This window comes from Artemia franciscana, unplaced genomic scaffold (genome assembly GCF_032884065.1).
Source record: "Artemia franciscana unplaced genomic scaffold, ASM3288406v1 PGA_scaffold_38, whole genome shotgun sequence".
In the NCBI taxonomy this organism is placed as follows: domain Eukaryota; kingdom Metazoa; phylum Arthropoda; class Branchiopoda; order Anostraca; family Artemiidae; genus Artemia; species Artemia franciscana.
The window spans coordinates 1740813-1758168 of NW_027062676.1; the positions used below are offsets into that span (position 1 = coordinate 1740813).

Sequence of the window (17356 nt, forward strand, 5' to 3'; positions counted from 1 at the left end):
CCCTCCTATTTTTTGGTTACTTAAAAAGGCAACTAGAACTTTTAATTTTTTACGAATGTTTTTATTAGTAAAAGATATACGTAACTTACAAATTAGCTTACGTAACAAATTTCTGTATTCTCATTTTTTTATTACGTATATGAAGAGGTTCACCCCCTCGCTCTTTACACTAAAGCTTAAATGTTGTTCCAATTTCTTGAGAATGACCCCTGAATCACAAAAGCCGTAGAATAAATAGTTGAAATTACTGAAAATACTTTAGCGTAAAGAGCAAGGTATTACGAGGAGCTGAGCCCATCACATCTGTAATAATTTCTGTTTGTTTTAAGTTGTAATGCTTCTCTTTACTTTCAGTTGAAAAACTTTTTCATATTTATTTTTTCATTGTTTTTTTTTAATAATGCTGGAAAATCCTGCGCTCCCTTCATGAAAATTTTCTTCCCCATGGAAAGTTCCCCAACATATCCCCCTCTTATCAACCCCCCCCCCCCCCACAACCTAAACATCCCCCTGAAAACGTCTGTACACTTCCAAATAACCATCACTGTATGTAAGCACTGGTCAAAGTTTTTAACTTGTGGCCCCTCCCATGGGGACTGTGGGGGAGTAAGTCGTCCCCAAAGACATGGTTATAAGGTTTTTTGACTAGGCTGAATAAAATGGCTCTCTCAGAATTTTGATTTGGTGACTTTGCGAAAATAATTAGCGTGGGAGGGGGCCTAGGTGCCCTCCAATTTTTTTCGTCACTTGAAAATTGCACTAGAACTTTTCATTTCCATTAGAATGAGCCCTCTCGCAAGATTCTAGGACCACTGGGTCGATACGATCACCACTGGAAAAAAAAACAAATAAACACGCATCCGTGATCTGCCTTCAAATTCCACATTTTTGTAGATAGGAGCTTGAAACTTCTACAATAGGGTTCTCTGATACGCTGAATCTCATGGTGTGATTTTCGTTAAGATTGTATGACTTTTATGGGTTGTTTCCCCCCTATTTTCTAAAATGAGGCAAGTTTTCTCGGGCTCGTAACTTTTGATGGGTAAGACTAAACTTGATTAAACTTATATATTTAAAATCAGCATTAAAATGCGATTCTTTTGATGTAGCTATTGGTATCAAAATTCTATTTTTTAGAGTTTTGGTTACTTTTAAGCCGGGTCGCTCCTTACTACAGTTCATTACCTCGAACTGTTTGATAAGATAAATGATCAGATCAAAGATTTGAATATGGATATTGATATAGATAAAAAAAAATCCTACAACTATATAAAATAAAATGAATCATCGAGTCAAACATAAAATGAACAAATATTACTAAACACAGTAATAGGGTTACTGTCCCCTCCGTGTCCCATGGTCTTATAAAGGGCGCTTTGCTGAAAACCAAATATGTTTGAATAAACATTTTCTTTTATAGTTATAATCTTGAAAAATAAAAAATTCTATGAAGTAAAACCTTGAATTGCTGAAATTTCCAGGAAATAATATCATTATCTGTTAACCGTTCAGTTCATTTTATCCAGTTCTATCAAGTCATATTGATTATTAAGTTTTTTTTTAGATATTTAGATATTTTGAAAAATTAAACCACACTGTTTAAACTCATAGTTTCCAATAAAATGTAAATGATGCAATAGCCTTTAGAAGATTTCAGGGTGGGGTGGGTTATTAAACCTACTCCTGTTAGTAGACTCCAGTCGTTCGAGCCCGTCATATTTAGGACAACTATGGATGTGGTATTAAAACAAACAGAAATAAAATAATAAAGAATATTCCTTTCCAAATAGAAATAAAAACGGCATCATGACTTTTAAAAAATATAAATAAGGATGCAAATGACTGTAACTGTCCCCTACTATTTTTGGTAAAGTTTTACTTTTTTTTTTCCGATACTTCAAGAACGAATTTCACGAACGCACAAGGGCGTTGAATAAATAATGAATTTTTTACAATTCATCTAGAACGGAAGGGTCTATTGTTGTGGATTTGATTCAAACATTAAAATTTGAATTCAAAATTTTGTCCGTCAGTAACTAAAACACTTGCACCTACCCACTGACTATCTTAGTTGCACTCAAATTTCTTTCAGTAAAATACAAGTACAAATGACGGGGTAGTCATTCCCCCTCATATAGGATTTATTTCGTTTGAGTGTTAATGTTTCTCTTTACTTTCATTTGAAAAAAAAATCTGTTTTTAATGCTCCCGTGAGAGTTGGATTAAGAGTTGAAAAATGGAAACCCGTGACTGTTTAGTTGTTTTGTAATCAGAGATGTAATCTTTTTTACGACCCATTCAGGCTCTATGATAAGTCCATTTAAAAGAAAAGAAGGTCGTCTGCTATTTTTGGATTTTTTTTTTTTTTTTTTTGCTCTTGTTGTTTGAAGTATTGTCATAATCTTTCTGGAATGGTGAGGGCATGAACGGTGATGTTGATTTTTGGAAAGGAGGCTCAAGCTTATTAAAATAGTAAAAACCTAATAATTTATGTGGAAATCATTGGAGAAACCTTGCTCACGAGATTTGGAGGGCATCGTCCTCGCCTCCCTCCTCTAGTCTGCTGTACTTTCTGAATACACGCGATTTCAAGTAAGAAAATCCGTAATATTTTTCTCTTGATTTCAGTTTCAACAATTTTCCATGAAATTGAATAGGTATAGACTGTATTTTGGACTAGAATTGATAAAGATTGACAGTTTCCTGGGAAAAGTGTCTCTGTGGTGTCAGTACCAGACTTGTGTGCTTGATTGGAGTCCTATTCTGGACGTGGTTTATCTCATGCAATCTTCAGATGCATTTACATTTCTGTTCCGAGCTTTATTTTTCCCAGAACTGCACCTGATCCTTCAGCCACGTATTCAGAATGACGGAGTCGTGGGACACACTCCTTCCCTCCTCTTAAAATCTGAGGACCCTTTCAGTTTTTTAAGTTGGAATGTGTAAGCCATTGGATCATTCTTTAGGGCACACCTATCAAATTGATATTATGTTTAGACGCACGAAAAAACGTCATGCAAGAAACTTCGATGAAAATCAAACATCACATATGAAATATTTATTTGTCACTTAGGATCACAACTTAAAACTGTTGAGGGATCACTTAAAGATCCCTTCGCAATAAGATTTTACTAATACCGAGAGTTCAATAATGTTAATTTGTGCAAATTAAGTATTTTGTAGGATTTTCCGATTTCCCAAAAGCTCTGATTGGCTTAAATCAGCACTAGCCAAACTTCGGTATTAGTAAAATCTCATTGTGAATGGGCCCTAAGATCGCCTTAGGTAATCTGTGAACAATAGTGGACTGAATCAGTTACGATGTATCTATATCTATAGAGACAGCTAGGGAGTTTTTCCCAAGGAACAGTACTTTGAGTCTTCCAATTGTATTCCCTAAATGATCCCCAAGCGATCCCAAGTAAAAATAGTGCAAAATTTCTTTGCTGATCAAATTAGATGGAACAACAATTCAGCTACGTCGTAGACTACCTTTAATTTATTACCAGCAAGCTTAGAAATTCTTGAATTTTCAAGGCTAGGACTAGTCCCTAAATAATTCCTGATTAATTATGAGTATATGAAGAACATTATTTATATCTCTGTGAAGTTGGGGTTGATTTCATGGATGGGATATTGGTCCTAAGATCCCATTTGGTGGCCCAATTATACGTATTGAAAATTTTTTTACTGTGATTCCAATAACTTAGGACGGTTGGTCATTTAAGAAAATTTATAACAAGGGTGTCTATTCTTTGCGTCTATTTGTATGGCACTTGGTATCTACCAAGTGACATATAGCGATCGGAAATTCTGTCGGTTTGTCGGTCCCGGTTTTGCTAGTTTAAGCATTTCCAGGTATGCTAGGACGATGAAATTTGGCAGGCGTATCAGGAACCAGGCCAGATTAAATCAGAAATTGTCGTTTCCTCGATTCGACCATCGGGGGGGAGGGGTGATTAAATCTAAAAAAATAGAAAAATAGATATTTTTGAATTGCGAACGGGTGATCGGATCTTACTGAAATTTGATATTTAGAATGATATCGTTTCTCAGAAGTCCTATTCTAAACCCGAACCGGATCCGATGACATTGAGGGGAGTTGGGGGGCCTTAAATCTTGGAAAACGCTTACAGTGGAGGGATCGGGATAAAACTTGGTGGGAAAAATGAGGATAAATCCTAGATACGTGATTGATATAACCGAAACGGATTCGCTCTATTTGGGGGAGTGGGGGGGGAGGGTCAATTCTGAAAAATTAAAAAAAGAGGTATTTTTAAATTACAAAGGAGTGATCAGATCTTAATGAAATTTCATATTTAGAAGGACCTTGTAACTCAGATCTTTTATTTTAAATCCCGACCAGATCCAGAGTCATTGGGGGGGGGAGTTGGGGGGAACCGGAAATCTGGAAAACACTTAAAGCGGAGAAATCAGGATGAAACTTGGTAGGAAGAATAAAAACAAGTCCAAGATACGTGACTGACATGACCGGACTGGATCTGCTCCGGGCTGGTGATATTGGGGGGGAGTTGAGGGGACCTAAAATCTTGGAAAACGCTTAGAGTGGAGGGATCGGGAAGAAAATTAGGGATCGGAAAGAATCTTAAAAACACTTAAAGCGGAGCCCCTGAAACTTCCCACCTAAAACTAGGTGGGAAGAATAAAACCATGTCCAAGATACGTGACTGACATAACTGGACCGGATACGCTCTCTTTGGTGGAGTGGGGGGAGGGGAGTAATTAGGAAAAATTAGAAGAAATGAGGTATTTGTAACTTACGAATGGGTGATCAGATGTTAATGAAATTTGATATTTTTAAGGATCTTGTGCTTTAGAGCTCTTATTTTAAATCCCGACTACATCCGGTGACATTGTGGGGGAGTTGCAGGGGTAAACCGGAATTCTTGGAAAACGTGAAAATTCGGGTATCTTTATCATACGAATGGGTGATCGGATCTTAATGAAACTTGATGTATAGTAGGATCTTATGTCTCAGATGCTCCATTTTGAATTCGAATCGAATCCGGGGACATGGGGGGCTGGAGGGGGAAACAGAAATCTTGGTAAACACTTAGAGTGGAGAGACTGGGATAATACTTGATGGGAAGAATAAGCCTTCTATCCAATCTTTTATTTAAAAAAAAAGACGTTAGTAATTCTTTTAAAAACAGAAATACTAAAATAACTATTTAAAACTAGCTGCATAACATATCAACTAGTTAATTTTTGTTACTTAGAAGTTATTATAGCTATGATTTATTACAGTTATTGTAGAGGCTATATGGGTTTTGCGACATTTTGGTGTAGTAGAGTACACAGAGCCTGATTTAAATCTTTGGCGCCCCTAGGCCCAAACAATTTTTGTGGTCCTGAACAGAAGGCCACTGACGAGTGGTGAAACAAAATTGATGCATGAGAGAGGTGTTATAGAGTTCTCAGCTGCCATTCTTGGGAGACATCTGACAGTTTATAAGGGGTTGCAGAGTTCCTGTGTTGTTTTAAAATCACTCTTTAAGTGAATTTTCAGCGCAGCAGCAAAGTGCACCTGGCACTTTGACGGTAAATCACATCAGTCCAGTTTCTATTTTAAAAAAAAAAATCCCTCAGTGTTTTTTGCTGTTTTTTGCGCCCCTCGTCATTGTGCTCCCCTAGGTCCAGGCTTACTGGGCCTATTTGTAGATCGTGGCCTGGGAGTATAGCATACACGACAAAGAAGGGGTACCAAAAAAATCTCGTACGGTTAAGTACTCTCTATAGAATAATTAAATTAAAAAAAAGTTTTTTTTTAACTGAAAGTAAGGAGCGACATTAAAACTTAAAACGAAGAAAAATTATTCCGTATAGTAAAGGGGTTGTCCCCTCCTCAACACCTCCCTCTTTACGCTAAAGTTTGACTCTTTGTCACAACTCTACGTTTTAAAACCATAAAAAAAAACTTTAGCGTAAAGAGCGAGGTGTTGAGGAGGGGACAACCCCTTTACTATACGGAAAATCATCTGTTGGTTTTAAGTTTTAATGTCGCTCCTTGCTTTCAGTTAAAAAAAAACTTTTTTTTTATTTAATTTCTGAACGTTTTTGAATTAATTCATGTTTTGATTTTGACTCTCCGCACATAATTAATTAAAACTAAATTTGCATGTTAGTTTTTTTTGCTAAATGGCTTTCTCATAGTTTTATTCGGAAGATTTTGAGGAAAAATTAGCGGGGGGGGAGGTCTAGTTGCCCTCCAATTTTTTGATTACTTAAAAAGGCAAACTAGAACTTTTAATTTTTTACGAACGTTTCATTAGTAAAAAATATACGTTACTTACGAATAGACTTACGTAGCGAACTTCTATATGCTTATGTTTTTATTACGTATATGAGGGTGTTCACCCCTTCGTCAATACCTCGCTCTTTACAGTAAAGCTTAAATTTTGTCCCGATTCCTCAAAAATGACCCCTGAATCACAAAGGTCGTAGAATAAATAGTTGAAATTGCTAAAAATACTTTATCGTAAAGAGCGAAGTATTACGAGGAGGTGAACCCTTCATATGCTTAACAATTTCTGTTCGTTTTAAGTTTTAATGCTGCTCCTTACTTTCAGTTGAAAAAACTTCTTATATTTATTTTTCATTGTTTTTTAAATTATGCTAGAAAATCCTGCACCCCTTTCAATGAAATTATCTTTCCCCATGACCAGTTCCTGCATAGAAAGATCCTCCCACTTAACTTCCCTTCAACTTCTCCCCCCCCCCAAAACGAAAAAAATCCCTGTGAAAACGTCTGTATACTTCCCAATAACCTTTACTGTATGTAAACACTAGTCGAAGTTTGTAACTTATATAGCCCCTCCCACGGGGACTGTGGGGGAGTAAGTCGGCCCCAAAGACATAGTTAATATGTTTTTCGACTATGGTGAATAAAATGACTATTTCAGAATTTTGATCCGGTGACTTTGGGGAAAAATGAGCGTGGGAGGGGGCCTAGGTTCCCTCCAATTTTTTGTAACTTAAAAAGGGCACTAGAACCTTTAATTTCCGTTAGAATGAGCCCTTTCGCGACATTCTAGGACCACTGAGTCGATACGATCACCCCTGGGAAAAAATCAAACAAAAAAACAAACTAAGAGCTAAGAGCTCATATCGCACTTGTGACGAGGTCGGAAGAGCCAAAAGCTTATATGGTATGAGCTCCAGCAAAATTCTAAGAATCAATAGATTGCTTTAAAAGCGAAATCAGAGGCTTAATGCAGGTCGAGATTTAAAATAAGAGCTCTGAGTCACGATGTCCTTCTAAACATCAAAATTCATTAAGATCCAATCATCCACTCGTAAGTTAAAAATACCTCAAATTTTCTAATTTTTTCTCTCCCTTCAACCCCTTAGATGGTCAAATTGGGGAAAACGACTTTATCAAGGCAATTTTTTGCAGCTCCCTGACACCCCTACCAATTTTCATCGTCCTAGCACGTCCAGAAGCACGTAACTCGCCAAAGCACTTTACCCCACCTCCTAACTCCCCCAAAGAGAGCGGATCCAGTCCGGTTACGTCAGTCACGTATCTACGATATTTATAAGCGTTTTCCAAGATTTCCAGTTTTCCCCTCCAACTCCCCCGAATGTCTACAGATCTTGTCGGGATTTGAAATAAGAGCTCTGAGACATGAGTTCCTTCTAAATATCAGATTTCATTAAGATGCGGTCACCCGTTCTTAAGCTAAAAATACCTCAATTTTTCCAAATTAACAACCCCCAGCTCCCTCAAAGAGAACGGATCCATACCAATTATCTCAATCTCGTACCTATAACTTGAGCTTATTCTTCCCATCAAGTTTCATCCCGATCTTTCCACTCTAAGCGTTTTCCAAGATTTCTGTTTCCCCCCTCCAACCTTCTATGTCCCCGGATCCGATTTGAATTGAAAATGGAGCATCTGAGACATAAAATTCTTCTATATGTCAAGTTTCATTAAGATCCGATCACCCATTTGAAAGATAGCTCGATTTTCACGTTTTTCAAGAATTCTGGTTTCCCCCTCCAACTCCCTTCAATGTCACCAAATCTGGTCGGGATTTAAAATAAGAGTTCTAAAGCACAAGACCCTTCTAGATGTCAAATTTCATTGAGATCTGATCATCCGTTCGTAAGTTAAAAACACCTCATTTTTTCCAGTTTTTCCTAATTACCCCTCACCCCTAATCCACTAAAGAGTGCGGATCCGGTCCAGTTATGTCTGTCACCTATCTTGAACCTGTGTTTATTCTTTCAACCAAGTTTCATCCTGATCTCTCCGCTGTAAGCGTTTTCCAAGATTTCTGGTCCCCTCCCCCTAATGACACTGGGTCCGGTTGGGATTTAAAATAAGAGATTTGAGTTTCGAGGTCCTTCTAAATATTAAATTATGATACGATCCCTCTTTCGTAAGTTAAAAATACATCATTTTTTCTATTTTTTAGATTTAACCCTCCCCCCAACTCCCCCAAAGAGAGCAGGTCTGTTCCGGTTGTGTCAATCCCGTATCTAGGACTTGTGTTTATTTTTTCCACCAAGTTACCTCCCGATCCCTCTACTCTAAGTGTTTTTCAAGATTATAGGTTCCGCCCCCCCCCAACTTCCCCTTCATCAGGTCCGGTCGGGATTTAAAATAAGAGCTCTGAGACATGATATCCTTCCAAACATCAGATTTCATTATGATCCGATCACTCCTTTGTAAGTTAAAATACCTCATTTTTCTAATTTTCAGAATTAGCCCCTCCCCCAACTCCCCCAAAGAGAGCGAATCCGTTCCGGTTATGTCAATCACGTATCTAGGACTTGTGCTTATTTTCCCACCAAGTTTCATCCCGATTCCTCCACTCTAAGCGTTTTCCAAAATTTTAGGTTCCCCCTTCAATTCCCCCCAACATCACCGGATCCAATTGGGATTTAAAGAGCTCTGATTCACGATATCCTTCCAAACTTCAAATTTCATTAAGATCTGATCACTCCCTCGTAAGTTAAAAATACCTCATTTTTTTTAATTTTTCAGAATTAACAATCCCCCCCCCAACTCCCCCAAATAGAGCAGATCCATTCCGGTTATGTCAATCACGTATCTACGACTTCTGCTTATTTTTCCCACCAAGTTTTTTCCAGATCCCTCCACTCTAAGCGTTTTCTAGGATTTTAGGTCCCTCCCCTCCAACTCTCCCCAATGTCACCGGATCTAGTCGGGATTTAAAATAAGAGCTCTGAGACACGATATCCTTCCAATCATCAAATTTCATTTAGATTCCAACACCCGTTCGTAAGTTAAAAATACCTCATTTTTTCCAATTTTCGGAATTAACAACCCCCCCCCCAACTCCCCCAAACAGAGCAGATCCATTCTGGTTATGTCAATCACGTATCTAGGACTTCTGCTTATTTTTCCAACCAAGTTTTATCCAGATCCCTCCAATCTAAGCGTTTTCTAAGATTTTAGGCCCCTCCCCTCCAACTCTCCCCAATGTCACCGGATCTAGTCGGGATTTAAAATAAGGCTCTGAGACACGATATCCTTCCAAACATCAAATTTCATTTAGATTCCAACACCCGTTCGTAAGTTAAAAATACTTAATTTTTCTACTTTTTCCGAATTAACGGGCCCCCCACTCCCCCCCCCAGGTGGTCAAATCGGGAAAACGCCTATTTCTCATTTAATCTGGTCCGGTCCCTGACACGCCTGCCAAATTTCATCGTCCTAGCTTACCTGGAAGTGCCTAAAGTAGCAAAAGAGGGACAGATTGACAGAATTTTCGATTGATATATGTCACTTCGTTAATACCAAGTGCCATAAAAACAAAAAACAAAAACAAATAAACACGCATCCTTGATCTGTCTTCTGGCAAAAAATGTAAAATTCACATTTTTGTATATAGGAGCTTGAAACTTCTACATTAGGGTTCTCTGATACGCTGAATTTGATGGTTTGATTTTCATTCATATTCTATGACTTTTAGGGGATGTTTTCCCCTTTTTTGGAAACTACGGCAAATTTTCTCAGGCTCTTAGCTTTTGATGGGTATAATTAAACTTGATGAAACTTATATATTTAAAATCAGCATTAAAATTCGATTCTTTTGATGTATCTATTGGTATCAGAATTCCGTTTTTTAGAGTTGTGGTTACTATTGAGCCGGGTCGCTCCTTACTACAGTTCGTTACCACGAACTGTTTGATCTTTTTATAGATATCACCTTCACCGAAAAAGGAACAAGACATTTTTGGTCATACTGTAAATGCTATACTGTGTACCCTATCTTGCCATAGATAAGCGGTGAAGGTCAATCAATGAGGAAAATGAAGATGGTAGAAAAAATTTCTTTCAAAACTAGGGGCCTTTAAGAATCTGACGGCTGTTGAAATGTTTCTTCATGGAAGAAAACAAGAGGAAAAATAGTAAAGTAATGTAGTTTGAGTAGGAACTGCCATAGTTCGGTCTTCCAATCGAATGATATTCCATATTTGTATGTTTAGCATGTATAGACTGTGTTTTGGTCTCGAACGGCCACACCTCCGTCAGCGAAATTAGATTTTCGGGTTTTCAGGGTCTCCAGTTACAAATCCGAAGCCAAGATTACAATACCACCATTCAAAAGTAAAAGATAGTGTTTGTTCTGCCGGTCGAGTTTAAAATCCCTCACTTTATGCATATTTCATTAAATGTAATTGTAATACAAATTCTGGGTTCCAGTTAGTCTCCCAGAATGTGTTACGAATAAAAGGACAAATGCTTACCAAAAACCTATTCATCTACATATGAAACACCGGCATGGAGAATTCCAACTTTTTCCAAACTAATATCAAACTTTAGGAAAATACTTCAAGCTTGATAAAACATATACATAAATTTAGAAACTTTCTTCTGAAAAAGGTGGGACAGACTCTTGGAAAAGACAAGATAAGAGAACATGATCCTCTCAAGTAATAACTGGGAATGTTTGATAACTAAACCTTTAGAAAGCCAGAAAAAACTTCCATTTCCCAACTGTAAATTACGCACTATTCTTCTTTTTTTGTTTTTCTTGGCAAACACGCAAGGTTACTTTAACAACACTAAATATCTTAAAAGACAAAGCGTTGATTGAGTTAGACCAGTTTTATGGATGCAGAACGACAGATGGCCAAAGATTGCTCTTCGGCCATTCATCAGAGGTAAAATGAAGAGTAGATCGTCACCGAATGGAGTGAGAAGAGATCACAAGGATGTATTTAAAGGAAATTGCAGCTTAACGGGGTTGGGGGATATAGTGTAAAACTTTGAATGGATGGAGTGGAGAAGTCTGCGCAGCTATGTTGGCATCTTGGTGCTGTAGTGAATTTTCAGTAGTTGTAGTTAGATAGAGGATATGGGTCCAGTACACACTTTTAGCGAGAAGGAGGTTTTCTCGTTCGTGCCTTTATCCTTTAAAATCTCGCAGTTTTTCCGTCACCTCAAGCCCCCCCCCCCACCCATCCTTACGGGGTCAGGTTTAACTTGCTTTCACACTGAGTCAGTTAGCTTATTCTTTCTTAGAGTCAGTTGGTAGCAGGGACTTACTGGGTGGTTTGGCAATGAATCAGAACTTATCTCGCTTTTCCATCTATTTCCTATGGATCATCATGCAGATTGAAAGTCTTGATAAGATTCCAGTGTTAGAATAATGCAATATGACTACTTGCCAGCTAAAACGTATGGTCTTAGAGAAATATGTGCGTGTTATGGCGGACACGGACGAAATTTGTGCCTCCGACTTTACATATTTTACTCCTTACGTGACTTTAGTTTTAACAACTGCAAAATTCCCACCTATTCTACCAAAAATATTAGTTAAAAATTGACCATTTTCATAATTCCAGCCCCTTTCCCATGGAATGCATGGCTTATGCCTTCCTCCCTTTTGGCACTCTATTGGGGGTTTCACCCATTTTTAGTGCAAGAAGTGTCTCAAAATTTTGATCCAGTGGAAAGGGGGCTCCAAGAATACCCGTGGTCCAAAGGGGCATTGGAGCGGGTTGTGGTTTAATTGGTTTTGACTCTAAAAAGGGACATTATAGCTCAGAAGCTGTGATGACCTCTTCCTGATTTTCTTTAATAATCAATTCATTGTGATAATCCTTGGCAAAAAAAAAAAATCAACGCTGTTATTATGTTGACTGTGATAATCTATAATAGAGCTTTGTGAAACAAGAAATAACTTAATGCATTTTTAATGAAGTAGAATTTAAGTAGACATGTAGACTCATTTTAAGCTATATAATTTTCTTATTTCTTCTGAAGCCAGTGACACAGAATGAAGCATTGTTTTTTTTCGTAGTTAATGCAATATCATTTCATCGTCTTAAAGGTAAATCTTGAACTGTCATTAAATAAATAAAAAACTAGTTTTTTTAACTGAAAGTAAGGAGCGACATTAAAACTTAAAACGAACAGAAATTACTCCGTATATGAAATGGGTTTATCCCCTCCGCAATCCCTCGCTCTTTACGCTAAAGCTTTTAATTGCTTTAAAAATTGAATTGTGGCAAAGAGTCAAACTTTAGCGTAAAGAGCGAGGGATTGCGGAGGGGACAACCCATTTCATATACGGAGTAATTTCTGTTCGTTTTAAGTTTCAATGTCGCTTCTTACTTTCAGTTAAAAAAACTAGTTTTTTTATTTAATTTCTGAACGTTTTTGAATTAATGCATGTTTGATTTTGGCTCTCCGCACATAAATTATTAAAATGAAATTTGTATATTAATTCTTATTTTGGCTAAATGGCTTTCTCTTAGTTTTGATCAGACGATTTTTAGAAATAAGGGGTGGGGAAGGAAGCCTAGTTGCCCTCCAATTTTTCGGTTACTTAAAAAGGCAACTAGAACTTTTAATTTTGAACGAACGTTTTTATTAGTAAAAAATTTACATAACTTAAGAATTAACTTGCGTAACAAACTTTTATATCCTTATATTTTTATTATGTATACGAGGGGGTTTGTACCCTTGTTAATACCTCACTCTTTACACTAAATCGTAAGTTTTGTCCCAATTCTTTAATAATGACCCCTGAATCAGAAAGGCCGTAGAATAAATAGTTGAAATTACTAAAAATACTTTAGCATAAAGAGCGAGGTATTTATCTCCTCCTAAATACCTCGCTCTTTATCCTAAAGTATTTTTAAAACCCCTCATATGCGTAATAATCTCTGTTCGTTTTATGTTTCAATGCTACTCTTTACTTTCAATTGATAAAAACGTTTTCATGTTTATTTTTTCATTGTTTTTTTATAGTAATGCTAGAAAATCCTGCGCCCTTTTTATTGAATTTTCCTTCCCCCATGACATATTCCTCCAAGGAAAGATCCTCCCACGTAGCCATCTCCCCTCAACCACACCCCCCAAACCAAAAAAATACCCCTGAAAAAGTCTGTACACTTCCCAATAACCATTACTGTATGTAAACACTGGTCAACGTTTGTAACTTGCAGCCCCTCACCCAGGGACTGTGGGGGAGTAAGTCATTCCTAAAGAGATAGTTATTATGGTTTTTGACTATGCGAAACAAAATGGCTATCTCAAAGTTTTGATCCGTTGACTTTTGGAAAAAAATTAGCGTGGGAGGGGCCTAGGTGCCCTCCAATTTTTTTGGTCACTTAAAAAGGGCACTAGAACTTTTCATTTCCGTTAGAATGAGCCCTCTTGCTACATTCTAGGACCACTTGGTCGATACGATGACCCCTGGGAAAAAAAAAAATAATAAATAAATAAATAAACACGCACCCGTGATTTGTCTTCTGGCAAAAAATACGAAATTCCACATTTTTGTAGATAGGAGCTTGAAATTTTTGCTATAGGGTTCTCTGATACGCTGAATGCGATGGTGTGATTCTATGACTTTTAGGGGGTGTATCCGCCTATTTTCCAAAATATGGCAAATTTTCTCAGGCTCGTAACTTGTGATGATAAAGACTAAATTTGATGAAACTTATATATGTAGAATCAGCATGAAAATCCATTTCTTTTGATGTATCTTTTAGCATCAAAATTCCGTTTTTTACAGTTTCGTTTACTATTGAGCCGGGTCGCTCCTTACTACAGTTCGTTACCACGAACTGTTTGATTATGCGAAGTTTTTGACAATTAATTTTCTCCGATATTGACGACATTGATATTCTTCTGTCATATTTAGAAAGTAGATCGTTGTGAACAAAATTGTGTCTTTTTGTTCTCTTTTAACCGACTTTTCTCAATTTAAGACCATCGTGTATTATCTCTAAATACTTCATAATCGTGACATTTTAAAGGGGGGAAAATTGTAAAAACTCTCCCTCAGAACAGAGTATTGGGGAGATTCTAGACATCTTTGACTTTTGTCATTTTCAAAGATTTCACCTCCTATTTTTCTTCTTTTCTTTTCTCTTTTTTCAACTTATAGAGAAAAGCAAACTTCATATTTTTTTTAAGGTTTTAAACACACCATGATATAAGGATAGTCCCTAAAAAGTGCTTGATTTTATATGTCTCTCAGGAATAACCTTAAAATATGACAGAACTGATATCAGTCATTGCTAAGTGGGCTTATATAATTCTCTCCAACCTTACCTTGATTTTGAGCAGCATTGCCAAGTAAACTTAACCTTTCAAATATTTTGAGTAAACCTTTGGTTTATATTTATGCAACTGTTCTATTGTTTTAAGTAAGCTTTAACGACGGGAAATTTGTAAAATTATTTGCTGAATGATGAAAATGTTTAGAACACTAGCGCAATTACAATAAATGTCACGATTTTGATTTTACCTTTTTTTAAGTCTTTAGTTTATAGTATTTGTGGTACAGTGTACTGAATTTCTTAGGTCTTTCACAGCTGCTTCTTTGGTTTAATCCCTTTCTGAGTGCTCGTTGGAAAAATTATTTTTGTGGTCATACTCGCCAAGAAAAGTTAAATGCACGAAGATTGCGAACAAATAAAAAAGGAATAAATGTTACTGCAATGTACCATTTCAAAAAAAAAAAACGCTTTTCTATTAAATTTTACGGCATGGAAATTTGGAAGTTCTAATAAGTAAAAGATGTCGCTAATAGTAATTAATCATCAAATAATATTTCAATACACAAAATGAGTTATTTTTTATTCCAAAACTTACTTCAAAGGATTGGTTTTAAAAAAATAATGTTTCGTCTTTGAGTATTACCTTCTCTTATATCTCTAGTAAACCTACTGTGATAAGCTTAATTAATCAACTTTTCAACAGATTATTTTAATGTCTTCATAAACACTCCACACAATGGAATATATCAGACAATACTTGTCCTTTTTCTATTAACCACCTGGCTTTTTCAGTAGTGCTTTTCACTTTACCTCTTGGCTCTTGGACTATCAGTTTGTACAATTTTATTTTTCCTGCTTCCGTGATTAGAGCAAACCTGAAATTTCTTGTGTAAAGAGTAAGAAAAATTGGAAATTTGAGATAGTCGCTTATTTTCTTTTTTCTCCACTCACTGTGGAATGGTGTTAAACATGGAAGTAAAGCCTAAGTATTCCCGTAAGTTTTAATCTATATATATGTAAATATACTGTTTGTACCTTTTTACCTCTGTTAATCTGCCAATCTGTTACCCAGTGGCGTACGTGGGGTACTAAGGGTAGCTTCAAAAAAATTGAAAAAAAATCCAAAAAGGAAAAAAACAAAAGAAAACACCCCACGTGTCAAAAAAACGTGTGGCACGGGTCACACCGCGTGAGACGAGTAACTGGCATTGACACCCCACGTGTTATTGGGCAGCAACGCGTGGCAGAAGTCAGCAAGTATAAAAAAAAAAAAAATCGTACGTAGGCAATGATCTGCGTAACGCAGATACCGATCTCCCGTTCCTCTGCCTTCGACCAGGAGTGACTTGTGTGGTTTGGTGCAAATTATCAGCCGCTTCCTGAGTTTTCTTCCAGATTTCCCCAGGTACCTGTTTATAGCTGGGTGGAATTTTTGAAATAATCGGAAGATAGAATGCATATCTTTGTATACCTTTCTTTATATTTAGATCTTTTGTTCTTTTTTAGACGTGACAACCGTGTTTGTATAATAGAAAACATCGGAAACAAGGTAATGACTAAAATACTGTTTTCCAAAGAGTAACTTTTAAATATGGACTTCAACTTGATTCTTCAACAATTTTATCTATATATATGTTCTTTTTTAGGGAGAATCAGCTGTGCAATTTTATTAAGACATTATCATCATCTAGTGTCACCGTCACTCTGTACGAAGAGTCTTCGTTTTTACGGGACAAGCGACTGCTTTCATATCTATCAACTATTTTAGGACCATTGTGTGAACTCAAAGTTATTTTAGAACCTTCACTATTTAGAGGTTTAAGTGAATAGTTTTTTTTTGCTAGTGGAGATTCTTAGAGTGTAACTACCACGTTTTTTAGGTTGGTGTGATGACGTTTTTGCACAAACATGTATTCCATTGACTATTATTTTCTAACGTTTCCACACAATTGCTGTCATTTTATTTTCAGGGCAGCAGTCACAAATCCCTCATTTTATCGTGAACTAGTATATAATGTGTACAAGAAGTTTTAGGTAGAAATTATATTGATCTTGGAGCATAAATGTTGATTCGTTGGAATTTTATAATAAAAAAGTAATCACTGTCCAGTTTTTATTTAAACTTTAGAAATATGACACTATTGAAATAACGTTAATTACATACCTCCGGGGGTGTGAGGGAAATTCCTTCGTCTCCTAAGATGTTCTTAAAGAATCCCTCCCTCATATACCAAAATACTGGAAGTACGAAGTTAAAATGCATTAAAAATTATGGATTTTGATCTTAATCTGTATTTTTCTGAAGAATTAAACGTGCAAAAATGTCCTGACTCTCCCATAGGTCTTGATTCTGTTCCATGGGTCAATTACATGAAGTGTTGTTTGGTCGCTTCTAAAAACAATAACATTTCGGATATTCTTGCGTCACGAATTGATGGATCCAAATTCTCACAAGTTTTTGTCTGTTTTGTTTTTTAATTTGTCTTCACTGAGTAGACCAAATGGACCCTCCTTGACATGGACTATTTGCCAAGTAGTTCTAAGCCGATTGAAGATCTCAAAATTTATTAGCTCAGTTTCAAGCGTCACGGAGCGATACAGACAATTTTTTGCGAAATATGTTGAATTCATTAAGGTCTTACTTTCCCTGTCTACATACTCTGTGAGTTTATAGAGCCTATAAGAGACGAAAAAATGGTGATTCGTTGAAATGGGTCCATTTTCTAGTTATAAGATCAATACAGTCAATATATGTCTTTCTTTTCTGCGGTAGGGTCCACTTGGGCAGGGCCTGTGCAAGTAATTTTTTTAGCCGAGTTGAAAAACAAAAATTATGGAACTT

The 17356-nt window shown here is 36.6% G+C and overlaps 1 protein-coding gene across 2 annotated transcripts in view; it reads left to right on the plus strand.

Moving 5' to 3' along the window:
* Positions 1 to 16619, plus strand: part of LOC136041789 (DENN domain-containing protein 5B-like) — a 153813-nt gene extending 137194 nt beyond the window's left edge. For both annotated transcript variants that reach the window (XM_065726543.1, XM_065726544.1), the window contains one exon: positions 16161 to 16619. In XM_065726543.1, the coding sequence (XP_065582615.1) occupies positions 16161 to 16344 (184 nt within the window). In that variant the 3' untranslated portion in view covers positions 16345 to 16619. The remainder of the gene's footprint in view (positions 1 to 16160) is intronic.
* The last annotated feature ends 737 nt before the right edge of the window (positions 16620 to 17356 follow it).